The following is a 14,486-nucleotide window of genomic DNA, read 5'->3' as shown; positions in this document are numbered from 1 at the left end:
TTTGTTGTTACTGTGTTTGGCATATCGAATATGTCACGGGGAGCTTGCCAGGCTCTGCTGTGTGGGCGAGATACTCTCGGTAGCTTGCCAAGCTCTCTGAGAGGGGCGGAGGAATCGAACTCGGGTCGGCCGTGTCGGCTGCATATAGAAATTTAAATATATGGGTTTTTATGTCCTTTACACTTACACCTTTGTTAGGTTAAAGAAACCATATTTTAGATCAGTTATTGTCAACCAGTGAATTCCCCTTCATTATCATTAGGAGACATTTGGAAATGTTTGAAGACAAAATATGTGTCTTTTTGTGTATACATTCTCAGTGCTGTTGACATGTATTATTACTATTTAGTTAATGGACTAGGTTATTAGCACATTCTAGGAAAAATGTCTCATAAGAAACTGTTTTTTTTTAATTATTTTCTTTTGTTTTTGAGTCATATTTAGTGTCTTGTAGAGCTTCCTCCTGGCTCTGCAATCAGAAATCATTCCAGATAGAGTTCAGTATACTGTATGTGGTGTTGAAGATTGACTCAAGTTAGGTATATGCAAGGCAAATGATTTATTCACCGGCACCGAGGCCAAGAATTATCTATAATTTTGTTCTGAGAATACCCCCAAAATTTTTTAAGATACATACATTGCAGAAAGTTCCATCATAAGCATCTCAAGGACCAGTATTGTAACCAGGCCTGCACTACTCAACATAACAGATCTTTTTTTTTTATTACTTGACACTGTCTCTTAGTCTTCCTACCCACACAACGGAAATCAATCAGAAACACAGAAACACATTTTTTCTGATGTTAAACTTATGTTCTTATCTTTCCTTTTTTTTTTTTTCTGCTACCAGTGATTGAACACAGGTTCTCACATTTGCAGGGCTGGTGCTCCATCACTAAACTATATTTTTGGACATCGGTGAAACTTTCAAAGTTTCAAGATGTGTTAAAGTTATTTTTAAGTGTATTTTATAGTGTAAATATCTGTTGCAAAACATGGAAAATAAAGGGATATTGATCAATGGATTTTATTCAGATGCTACATGACTGGTGAAATATCAAGAAAGTAAATTGTAGCTATCCTCTCTCCTCCCTTTAAAAATATTTTCTCTTCCATTTATTATTTGCCTCTATTCATGAAGAAGCTACCATATCACTCCAAAAGTGATTTGAGTAAACTATTATTTTTTTTAATTTCTTCTGAATTTAAACTATACAATGTGCCGTTAACTTTTTGGTTTTGTTGTGGCATCCAACTGCTTGCAATATAGAGTGCAAAATGCCACCAGCAAGTGTTTAGAAAGCCCCCCTCCCTATTAATTTTGTTGAGGAAAAGAAGAGGTGAGATGTGGTATCTTTGAAACAAAACTGAGCTCTCTATTAAAGAAAAACTATACAAAACCAAACAAACTCCCCACAGGAGTGTGTAGGCATAAGGGAGAGAATTACTTCTCAGGAAAAGAAGAGGTGAGATGTGGTAACTTTGAAAGGAATCTATTAGCTCTCTATTAAAGAAAAGCGATATAAAATCAAAACAAACTCCCCGCAGCAGTGTGTAGGCATAGGTGATAAGCTTACTTCTACTTGCAGTGTCAACAACAAAAATAATACTTGACTTTTGAATTGTTTTTAATTTCTGTTGTTACTGTATTTTGGGGTTGACCAAAGTATTGTAAGCAATGATGAAGTTTTGAATTAGCACACGAGAGAATATTTCCCAAGTAATGAACAACTGATATATAAGAAACATCACAGTAGGGACAGCGGACAGATTCCCATTGCAAAACTTGAGAAAGAAAGGGAATTTGATTAATGGAAATTTTCAGAGCTGGCTGTATATCAAGAAAGTTAATTACTATAAAGATCCTATTTCAAAGTCTTTGTAGTTAGAAGAGTATACAAAAATTACAATGAAATATGTGACTGTGTCAGAGTTCCACAATGGTGAACTTCTGCTTTTTATTCCTAATGAGAGAAAGTTGCTCTGGGATCATAACCGCTCACAGTTTCAGCAAAGAACTTTACTGAGCTCAAATTGTGTATAACAATCACTCAGCATAATGGAGACCATCATTGTAGGATATTAATATCCCAAAAGAATCAGTTAATGTAAATGGAAAGGAATGGGTAATACTTAGTGCAAAGATGAAGTCGTGAAACTTACTTATAAGTGGATGGCCATGGAAAGTATCACGCTAAGTGAAATGAGTCGGAAAGGGACAAACATAGAATGACTGCACTCATTTGTGGAATATAAAATATCATAATAAAAGACTAACACTCAAGAACAAGGGCCAGGAAGATTATTCCATGGCTACAAGCCTGCTTTATGTGCTGGGGGAGAAGGCAGTTAGGATAGAGAAGGGATAACTAAGTCAATGATAGTCGGAGGGATTGCTTGGGATGGGAGATGTGTGCTGAAAGAAGATAAAGGACCAAACATGACGGCCTCTTATCTGTAATCTGTATTGCAAACCATAATGCCCCTCAGTAGAGAGAGTAAAAGGGCCATTGTCTGCCACAGAGGCAGTGGAAGGGGTGGGAGGCGGGGGAGGCGGGAGGGATCCTGAGAATATTGGTGGTAGAAAATGTGGAGGGATGGTGGGGGGATGGGTGTTCCATCACTCTGACTGAAATTAAAACATGAAAGTTTTGTGACTTTATCTCATGGTGATTTAATATAAATAAAAAGAACTGCTTAAATAATCTTCGAGATGAAACTGAATCTAAGACATTAGTTACTCTGAAGTTTGATGTACAATTTGAACTTAGCTAACAGTTTGCATTGACTGAACTTTCTAATTAGAAAGGAACAGATTTGGCAGTATAGAAATGAACAGCAACGTCTTAGACAAACTTGCTCGGGTTTGAGTTAGGTATTCAGCCAGGTATAGAGAGATATAACTTTTGGCTTTTGTTGGTTGTTTATCAGAAGACCTAAATTCACATAGTTTTCACCAAGATTTTGTAGAATAGATATCAATGCTTAGAGTTTAAGTTCTGAATTTTTTTTTCATTTCATTTCATCATCCTGTTAATCGTCGATTGCCTCGAGCAGGCCCTAGTAACGTCTCTTTCATCCTAGCCCTGAGATTATATTCACGGCTCTTTAGGAGAATGAGACCCATCATTGTTACTGGTATTTGGCATATTTGCTACGCCACGGGGAGTTTGCCAGACTCTGCCCTGTGGGCAGGCTACATTTGATAGCCTGCAAGTTTGTCCAAAGTAGGAATGAGATAATAAGATGTCATAAAGAAAAGTTTTGATAAGAAGTCGCGCGGCCGCGAATGTTCTGAATGTTCTGAATTAAAACATACATTTCATTAATTTTTGTCAAGCTATTTTTAAATTGCAATTATGATTGACAAATATCTATTAAGCACCTGGGCCAGTTCACCCCTGACTAGGAAACTTGGTGTTATCCCTCTCTCAGAAGAATACCATATAGGGGCTGGAGTGATAGCATAGCAGGTAGGGCATTTGCCTTGCACATGACTGACCCGAGTTCGATTCCCAGCATATCCTATATGGTCCCCCAAGCACTGCCAGGAGTAATTCCTGAGTGCATGAGCCAGGAGTAACCCATGTGCATCACTGGGTGTGATACAAAAAGTAAAAATAAATAAATAAATAAATAAATTTTAAAAAAAGAATACCATATATATGTAGGTATAGGTATAGATATGTTTCAGGGTCTCACTCAGAAGTACTCAAGGCTTATTCTTGGCTCTGCACACAGGGATTACTCCTAGTGGACCTGGGGGACCGTATGTGGTGCTGAGGATTGAACAAGCAAGCTGCCCTACCCACTGTTCTATCTCTCCAACCCCCGGATGGCACCTTATTTATGCCAGATTTAATTCTGGCATCTGAATAGTATAGCTCACAAAAGTCCAGAACTCTTGGACTAAAGCCTCTTGTGCCTCATCAGCACTTGTATCTGGCATTATGGAGGGTAATCCCAAATCTGCCATGGCTCCTATCTTAAAATCATTGTTGCATAGTACTGGATGATTGTGTATCTGAAACATTATTATTACCTGACACATGTAGTAAATCATATGCCTAAAATAAATAGCCTTGTTCCAGTGAGTTTAAGGTAATACAAACCTCAAAATAAGAAAAACTTCGAACAATTCAGTTTGAAATATAGAAAATATGAAGATGACATGTGACAATTATTCACTGTTGATACACTTTGGTTTTGGTTATCATTAACAATCTGCTTCATGGATTGAAAAACTTGTTTCTGGATTTCTGTGACATGATGATTGTGGTGACATCCTGGGAGTTACAGAGTAAACAGTTACACAGTTCTGAATCAGTAGTGAGTGTACAATAAAATAATAGAGAATCAAGAAATGCTTCGAGAAGAAATTGGGCCAAGGGTGGACACTTGACCATGAATGAGATGTTTACCTGCTTTGCTGCTGTCTTCAAATCGAATAATATTTAATTTACAGAGGCAAAGGGAAAAGAATCATTTTAGGAAGGTTTTCTTAGGGTAGAGGGTCTTGGCAGTGCTCAAAGGGCCACACAGTGCCAGGGATGAAGTCACAGACCCAAACCTACCAGGCCAGGGCACCAACTCTTGAGCTTCCCACTCAGCCAAGGCCTTTGGCATTTAAGCTGTTTGTGACAGTCTTGTCAGGCAGGGCAGGGCAGTGGACCTGCCTGATGAGAGTCATCTGTCACATGGAAAAATGTCTTTCTCTCTTGGGCCTGGCTCTGTGCACCTTGACAATGTGGACACACAGAAAGTTACTGGGATTATGAAAGACAAATTGGGGAAACTCGATCACTGTGAGCTGTGAGAATGGGGCCATTAGGGTGCCTTAACATCCATCCTCCAGGTCTCCCATAATCTCAGGATATTGTATAAGATTGGTTTGTTATTGCTCCTCTTGCAGAGACCTAAGATTTATTGAGTTACTCCCACCATAGTGCTCCTGAGGCACATCCAATCCCATCAGGCACTCCTAATCCGATATTGCTTTTCTCTTTCCTTGATGTCCTTTTCATGGTTTAGTAATGTCCTATTTTATATTCATACAGAAATCTATGATATTTTTAACTTGGGAGGTGACTCTAGATAATATTTACTCCTGGGAATCCATTATATTTGCTTTACTCAAGACTCAGTTGTCCTTAGTTCCTAACACCCCAAAAAAGAGGGTTTGGCCAAGGGATCCAGGGAAAACTATAAGCTACCTTGACATTCAAAAGGGATAAGCGCTATAAGAAATATAATAAGTTAAGAGCAGAGTCATGGAGGACACTCTGTCATGAGGAAAAAGAAGTAACTGAATAAGGACCCTGCTGGGGTTAGGAAAGACCAAACTGGCCCAAGGAGACTGTAGATAGGGATACAAACACTGTCTGTTCTCCCGTTGTTCATCAATTTGCTTGAGTGGGCCCAGTAACGTCCCCATTTTGAGACTTGTTGTTACTGTGTTTGGCATATCGAACATACTCTCAGTAGCTTGCCAGGCTCTCCGAGAGGGGCGGAGGAATTGAACCCGGGTTGGCCAGGCTATCTACGCGCAAGGCAAATGCCCTACCACTGTGCTATCACTCCAGCCCTATCACAGTAGATAGGGATACATAGCGAGATAGCCCCAGGAAGACTCACCCTTTGAGTTTAATATATCTCGTACTGTGTTTATACAAAGTTCATAAATATTATTAAGAAGTAAATTAACTAGCTAAAGAAAGAATACAGCAATCCAGCCTTAGATGGAGAATTCTGCCCTTGATTGGATCTCCTAGTAATCTCGAGTGCTGAATCCCCAGATGAGATTTTGTCCCCTAGATAATCTATCTCCTAGAACAACTTCCCCTGAAAGAGTGGCTTTATATCTGCTTATTGTTATGATAATGTTCAACCTCACCTATGTGATCTCTCTATACAACTCTGCTGTAAGAGAGAAAGAAGAAATAAACAGTCACTGGTTAGCAAACAGACTGGGCCCCTGTTCCGCTGTTCCTTGTTCCTTTGTTTGTTGCTGTATGTGGCTAAGGGAAGGGTTCTCAGCTACTGAACACACAGGTCATGCACCTATAGTTCGAACTCACATGAGGCTATATAGAAAAAGATGAGCTAATCATGGGATTTGGATCAAGAAATATTTCAGTATGAGTCAAGAGAAAAGAAATAATGTTTTTTTTTCTCTCTTTAAGCTTAACTAGTCTTAAGTATTGAAAACTAGGCAAAATTCTGCTCACTGAATTACTGAAATTACCGAAACATGTAATTTTTTAAATTGTTGATCTATCACATAACAAAAAACTACCTACAGAAAATTAATCAATGTGTCTTTTTGGAAAGCAGAAAATTGCTGCAAAAGATTTTCAAGATTTAAAAGAATAAAAAGAAAGATGTGTTTAACTGGAAATATAAATGGGAAAGGGAGAATGGGAGTAATAGCTAGTTAGAAAGGACACATCTCTTTCTATTAAATTATAATTTAAGATCTTAAAGATCTTCATTCGCAATCATATTCATGACATTTTGATATTCTGTTTTACCTAGAATCATGAGTAACCATCTGTGGTAACCATCAGTAATAGGTGCTGCTCACAGAGAAAAAAACATTATGACCATTTTGGATTTTGGTCTTAAACAATTTATTTCTATGGTTCGTAGCAGTGCACTGTAGCACTGTCCTCCCATAGTTCATGGATTTGCTCGAGCGGGCACCAACGTCTCCATCGCGAGACTTGTTGTTACTGTTTTTGGCATATCGAATACACCATGGGGAGCTTGCCAGGCTCTGCTGTGCGGGCGGGATACTCTCGGTCTCTTGCGGGGCTCTCTGAGATGGACAGAGGAATCGAAACCGGGTCAGGCACGTGCAAGGCAACTGCCCTACCTGCTGTGCTATCACTCTATGGTTCGTATGTCATAAAACTTACCATTTTTTGAATATGAAATGGTGGGTTTTAATGTGTTCACAGGATTTTAAGAATCACCCCCAAGCCCTGAGCATTGTTAGTCCCTCAAAGAAAAACCTCATCCTCTAGCCATATTGCCCCCTCTCCCGCAAAGTCTCTCACCCCTTCCTTAGGACCCTCTCATCAACTTGTCTCTATTAATTTTCCTTTCATATAAATGAAATCAGATAAACTCTGATATTTTGTGATTGACTGCTTTGACTTTGTATTTTCAGGATTCACCCATGAAGCAGCTTGTATCAGTACTTGTTTGCTTTTCGTACAGTGAAATAATATCATTGCTAAATAATATTCTATTGTATAAATTTACTACATTTTTCCCATCATTGATAAATATATGAGTGCTTTTACTTTTGGGATATTGTGGAAAATATTGTTCTGAATATTTCTTTACAGGTTTTGTGTGGACATTTTTTTCTTTTCTCTTGGAGAATAACAAACTATGCAACTGCTAGGCTATATTTGTCTCGAGGTTTTCTTTCAGACGTACTACCAGATTCTGTTTGTCCTCCCGTTGTTCATCGATTTGCTCAAGCGGGCCCAGTAACATCTCCACTGTGAGACTTCTTGTTACTATGTTTGGCATATTGAATACTCTCGGTAGCTTGCCAGGCTCTCCGAGAGGGTCGGAGGAATCGAACCCGGCTCCGCCAGGCTGGCTGTGTGCAAGGCAAACGCCCTACCACTGTGCTATCACTCCAGCCCAGATTATGCCACTACCAGATTATGTTCCAAAATGTGTGCACCACTTTTTCTTGCCACTAACAAGATTTCCTCTCATCCTTATAGACCCCAGAGGAACTGGAGGAGGTGTCTGACCTGGAAGAGGAACATGAGGTCCGCAGTCATACCAGCATTCAAACCGAAGGGAAAACTGACCGGGTATGTCACCTCTCTGGGGCAGAGCTGTGAGCTGTGCTTGATTTTTTGTCAATCCAGGTCTCTCAGAGGCGATAATTCTAGATTTGGAGCTTTTTTTGCAAAGCTCAGGGAGAAATATCTGTCAATGCATGGGCAGCAGTGGGCTGGAGGGCTGGGGGCGATTGTTTTGTTTGTCTTGAGAATTCTACAGAGAGTCCTCATTGGGTCAGGTGGTAAATCACTCCTTCCCACATTTAATTTTTATAGCAGTGATAAAAGTTAAATGTTTACATGTGTATTTAGAGAGAAAAGACAAGTGAATAGATTGTAAACCCACTCTTAGATCTTAGAGGGAGTGGGCATTTTAAAAGTGATGGTCCTCTTATTTCTTTCTGCTTTCCTCCTTCTATTCCTCCCTACAACACACATTTACATACACATGCTCAGAATGCAAGATAAAGATGCTGATACCTAAATTACTATTATGTCCCACTTCACCTTACTTACACCTAGTCTATGAGAATATGTGAAAGTTGGTTTATTTTCCACAATACTTACAATTACTTATGAGACTACAGAATACGGGTCTGAAAGACAGGCAATATAGAATATAGGTGAAAACTGCTGAAAATGTATCAATATAAGTACAATTGTTTTCTGTGATTTGGGAAACTCACTTTTGCTTTCTCTACTTAAAACTCCTGATTTGTAAAGTAAGGATGCCAATTGTTCTCTTGTATTTCATTGTTATGAAGGTGGGTAACTTCTTCTAGACCACGTATGTTGGAATAATTTATGTAACCTCTGGTGCAGTTGGGAAGGAGGGTTTCTTCTATATTGATTCTACTTAAAGAATGTAGAAACACTGAGCATTTTTTTCCTGAATTGTCATAAAAAGTTTGTGAATGAACCTTTGCATATCAAGTTAATTGTGAAAATTAGTGAGTTGCTCATTGAAATCTCAATATAATGCATAATACAAAGCAAGTTCTCAATGATAGTTATGATTATGATTTATTGTCATAGAATCAATAGTATAATTATCATAATTATTCCTTATTATCATCTAAATTAGTTAAATTCAGTGAAAAGATTTAGTGACAGAAAAGATAAAAGTTTACTTATTTTCAGTTACTCAGTCATCTAAGATGATATTTATCTGTCACCTGATTTTTATTAGAAAATCTGACTTTATTATCACTGATAAATAGCCATAGCAATATAAATATTTATATCACTGATAAATAGTGATAGGGCTATTTATGAACAGCGAGTAGGGCGTTTGACTTGCACATGGTCGACCTGGTCAATCCAAATTCAATTCCTCTGCTCCTCTCGGAGAACCCAGCAAGCTCTCTAAAGTATCTCGCCTGCACTGCAAAGCCCGGCAAACTCCCCGTGTTGTATTCGATATGCCAAACACAGTAACAACAAGTCTCACAATGTTACTGGGCCCACTCGAGCAAACAGATGAACAAGAGGAGAACAGTGACAGTGACAGTGACTAGTCCTGTAGAATCTAGTTCATGTTGGGAACTGTCAAGAGTTGCATGGAGTCTACAGCACTTTTCTTCAAACCAGAAGGAATTCTTGGTTAAAAAGTCAAATCTTGCTAATGCTAGTGGAATTGGAAATGAATTTCTCTGACAGTAACCTTTGTTCATGCTGTCAGTGAAGTGAGTGAGTGATTCACTTAAATCAGTGTTGAGCCAGTGAACATGAAAAGTAGATGCCTGGACTTCCCAACTAATTACTATACAGGATGAATTTTGTAAAAGTAAATATATCCTTTTAGACACTGGGGATGGAATAATATGTGGCTGTTCTTTTTCTGCCTTATCACGTGTTGGTAATAAAACCTTGGTTGAGAGTCGCAAATGTACAAAAAATCAATATGTTCATTTGAAGAGATGATAATTTTCTATACCTCATGGCATAATTTATAACTTCAGAGAAGTTGATGCCCATGAGAGTGTTTTATAAACTTAAAAATCATACACTCAGAAATTGAGCTTCTTCTTACTACTATTTTTATTTGTAATTTTTTTGGGGAAAATCCTATAGGTCATCTAGTTGACCACCTATTTAATGGTGGGTTATGAAATCGATTAATAATATTTGTTTTCTTTTGCCATTTGATTGAGGGACCAGGATTTACAATACCATTGGTAATTAATTTTCATGCAGGTTATCCCAGCACCACACTCATCAGCAAAGTACCTACTTCCCTACACCAGTGTCTCAAAATCCCTTTCTAGCCACCCCACAAAATGCAAACGTAGTTCTATAGATGACATCTCATTTCTACATGACATAGATTTTTTATAGTTATACAATTTAAGTCTCTTTTGCAAAGTCATTTCAGATGGTCATGTAGAAATTAGCCTGACATTCTTCTACTTCTGGGACTTGTGTTTCACTATGCATAGTTTTGTGATCATAACGTTCAATTGGAACACCTCTAGGTAACACTCTTACCATTTCTGATAGCAAGATAAATCCATGACCATTGAACTTTCCTGGAGCAATATTATATTCAATCTGATCACTCTGTTCTCTCATAAATCTCCCCTGAATACATTCTAAATAGTGTGGATCTCATTCATTTGTTTCCGTAGGCTTTCTTAAGTTGCAATGTAGAATCCCTGTGGAAACTGTTTAGACATTATGATACATACATGAGCCATTATCACCCTACAGAGAAACCCCTGACTAATTTATCCTCTTCCATTCCTTGGATGAAACAGTTTAAAATGTATTTTCTATAGATCTGCAAAAGTTACCCGGGGAGACCAAGCACTGATACTTACAGCAGTGATCTAATTAAATTCAATCTTTGAATTAGTTGTCTCTTCACTTTTTTCTGATGCATTTTCCCCCAAGGTTCCCAGTTATATTTTCTAAGATCTGTTTCCCAAATTAACTGTCTTCCATTCTCAGCCACTACTCTTGGGGAACATCGAGATATATAGTCACTTCATTTATACTGTTGAATTATCACATTAACTTTGCTACATTGATATTATTCTGGCTTTATTAATAAAATCACAGAGGCTCAGTTTTATGCAACTTCTGTGGTAAGTGAATTATGTTTTAGACTAAGAACTTTAGTAATTACCACTTGTCAATTCACAGGGGACATTGTGTAAAAAGGCTGGATTCACTACTAACAAGCAAACAACCACCCAGAACCTCAACACATCCAATATATCATTGATGGAATGAGAGAAAACAGTATAAAGGATGCCATAAAAGCCTGCGTAAGGCAGAAAAAAAATACACATTTTCTTTTTCATTTGGAAGAGTATTGTCTGACATAAAAAAAAGAAACTCAATTGCACCTCCTAATGTGATTTTGCAACTTATTTTGTTGTTATATGACTGACTAGGAGATAGAAGAAAATTGTCCCCAAAATGAATTATATGACCAGTATCAAAACCATGATTAGCTAGGATTTTGATAAACATTTCAAGCAGCTTGTATCTCTAACAGTTCCATATTTCTTAAACTTTTATCTATATCACACCATTTTGAGACTATCCTTTTTCTTATTATTGTTTTGGGGTTCATGTCTGTGAGATCTTGGGAATTCTACCCGATTCTGTGCTTGGGACACTGAAAGTACTTGAAAAAGCATATGATGATAGGAATTGACACTAAGCTTCCTGCATGTGTGTGCTTTACCCACTGAACTATCTCTCTGGCACTCTGTTTCCATATTTTATCTAGAAATCCTAAATTTTTATTAGATTTATTAGACTTATGCACGTACACTGGCATCAGATGTATCCAGTGAGAACCTGATACAAGGGTGTACCCTGGAACAAGGGTGAAAGATCAAGTACAACATCATTGGTCTGACCAAGACGAGAAGGCATTAATCACATCAAGCAATTTTCAACACTAGAGAAGAACTGTTTCTTGTAACATATGATTAAAGAGGTATTGGTGGTATTGGTTTCCTTGTCAAAATGAACTTGTCCATGAGCATTGATTCATCTGAAGCCTAACAACCCAAATCGGATGATTACACTTGAATAGATGTGGCTCACTGCCAGCAGTTTCTATCTTTGTTGTCTAAGCACCAACATCCAATTATGATGAAGGAGAAAATGAGAAGTTCTACATGGAGCTGGAGAAGTTCTATAAAGAAGACCACACCTTCTATAAGATCATTGTGGGTGATTTTAGTGCCAAGATAGGACTGAGAAGATCAGCTGAAGAACTCCACATCAGGACCCAAGTCCTAAAATGGAACCAACTTGGTGAGAGACTGTGTAAGTTCATAATGTCAACCAAGATCGTCCATGGTAACTCACAGTTCCAGAAGGCCGAATCTAAATGTTGCACATGGGAGTCTCCTGGTGGACAGTTCACAACAAAATTAAACACATCATATTCAATTGATGTTTTTCCCTGACCTATGTTGCTGTTGTTCTAAAATTCCAAATGGGATCAGACCACCGTCTCCTTCGTGCAAAATTCTACTTCACTGAGCAGGGAGACAGGGCTGCAAAGTTTAAGAAGAGAACTCCCAGAACGACCACCAACTGGGAGCTCTTTGGCACCATTGCAGCAACATCGGGAAGATGCCACCGTTGACAACATTGATGAGGAATACGATCGACTGGTTCAGCACCTCCATGATTGTGCAAGGAATGCCAAGAGATAGAGAGATAGACACAAAAAGACGCCTGTCTTCGAAAATTCTTGAGCTCATTCACCAAATTGGCTTGGTGCAAGCCTCAGACAACCGCAAGCAAATGTCTGAGCTCACAAAGCACTGCTGAAAAGCGATAAAGGAATACCTCAAAGAGAAGATAAACCGTGCTGGCAGATGCAGCAGAAGCCGGGAAAAGCATTCGCAATGCCCACCTGCCCTTTGCCAACTACAAGACCACTACGACTGCCCTCCGACGTCCTGATGGATCTATCACATCTTCTAGAAGGGCAATGGAGAAGATTATCCATGACTTCTACTCAGATCTCTTCCATAGCCACATCCACCTGCCCACATGACAAATTCCGCAGGATGGATAATATGTCGTTCCCAACATTCTCCCTTCCGAAATCCAACATGCCATTTCATTGGTAAAGCAACCCAGATAAGGTCATATGTGAACACCTGAAGAACCTGCCATCAGTACTCATCAATACTCGGTTCATCACATGCTACCTGTCTGAATGCAAGGTTCCATCCCAATGTAAAATCAGCAGGACTGCACTACTGTACAAGAAGGGTGACATCCATGACATTGGCAATTATTTCCCGATCTGCCTGTTGTCTGTCATCTACAAGCTGTTCAAGTCATCCTGAATAGGATTGGCAGAACACTCAGTGAAGAACAACCATGCAAGCAAACCAGGTTCTGAAAAAGGATTCAGCACAATCGACCATACCCATATGATAATCAAGCTCATTGAGGTTTCTCAGGAGTTCAAGATGCCAGTTTGTCTAATGTTCATTGATTTAAAGAAGGCCTTTGATTCTGTGGAGACTGAAGCAGTCATAGAAGCCCTACTCAAACAGGGTGTTCAAACTCATACATCAGGATCCTCTGTGAGCTGTATTACAGATTCACTACCAGGATCTCACCATTCTACAAGGAAGTGATTATCCATGTCAAGAGAGGGGGTCAGTAGGGTGATACCATTTCACCAAAACTCTTCAGTGCTACCCTCGAGAACATCATGCAACAACTGGAATCGGAAGGAATGGGAGTAAAGATAGACGGTCAGCAACTACACCACCTCTGCTTTGCTGATGACATCGTTCTAATAACACCAAACCTTAGCCAAGCGGCACAAATGTTGGTCGACTCCAACTGTGAGTGTGGAAAGGTCGAACTACAGCTGAATCTGATGAAGACAATGTTTATGAGAAACGGTCTCCTTCCTGACATTCCATTAACTCTCATTGGAATGAACATCTCCGAATTCAACAGTTATGTGTATCTAGGTTGAGAAGTCAACATGATGAATAACATGGCACCTGAGGAAGGTGAAGGAGGAAGAGAGTGTCTTGGAATGCCTTCAAGAGCATTGAAGAAATAGCTAAGAGGACGAAGAATCTCCGGCTCTGGGCAAATCTCTTCGATTCCACTGTTCTTCCTGCATTAACATACGCCTCAGAGACCTGAGCCCTATGAAAACAGAATGAGAATGCTATTTGGTTTTCCCAAAGAGGAATCGACACAACTATGCTTAGAGTATCACACTTCACTTAAATGAGAGAAAGAATTCAATGTTCCAACCTCTGTCGATGATCGAGAATCAGGGACGCTGTCTCGTTTGCCATGGTGTCGAAAATCAGAAGGGCTGGACATGTAATGAGATTTGGAGACTATGCTGGACTAGTGCCATTACCAACTGGGTTTCATGGGGCATCAAAAGATTGCATGGCTACCCACCTACGAGATCATCAGACTTCTTTGTCAAGACCTGGAACCATCGGTTTGAGGCAGTTCGTGTTTCTAGAAGCAGACGCCATTGGCGTCTACACAAGCACATGACAGGGATAAATGGAGATGTTAATGGTGCCCCCTCAAGCAAATCTATGACTACCAGGATGTCAAGTGATCAAGTGATCAAGTGAAGATTTATTGTGTCTTTTGACACATTTCCCATATACCATTAGGTGGAAAAATATCTATAAGTTTTTAAATAGG

The 14,486-nt window shown here is 39.1% G+C and overlaps 1 protein-coding gene across 1 annotated transcript in view; it reads left to right on the top strand.

Annotated features, from left to right (window-relative positions):
- The window catches only part of CTNNA3 (catenin alpha 3), a 1,757,578-nt gene that overhangs the window by 1,556,923 nt on the left and 186,169 nt on the right, over positions 1 to 14,486 (top strand). The window contains exon 14 of the mRNA XM_056113567.1: positions 7,746 to 7,838. Within this exon, the coding sequence (XP_055969542.1) occupies positions 7,746 to 7,838 (93 nt within the window). The remainder of the gene's footprint in view (positions 1 to 7,745; positions 7,839 to 14,486) is intronic.

The sequence above is a fragment of the Sorex fumeus genome, unplaced genomic scaffold (assembly GCF_029834395.1).
Source record: "Sorex fumeus unplaced genomic scaffold, SorFum_2.1 ptg000020l, whole genome shotgun sequence".
NCBI classification, from domain to species: Eukaryota; Metazoa; Chordata; class Mammalia; order Eulipotyphla; family Soricidae; genus Sorex; species Sorex fumeus.
This window is presented reverse-complemented; position numbering and strand designations above follow the sequence as displayed.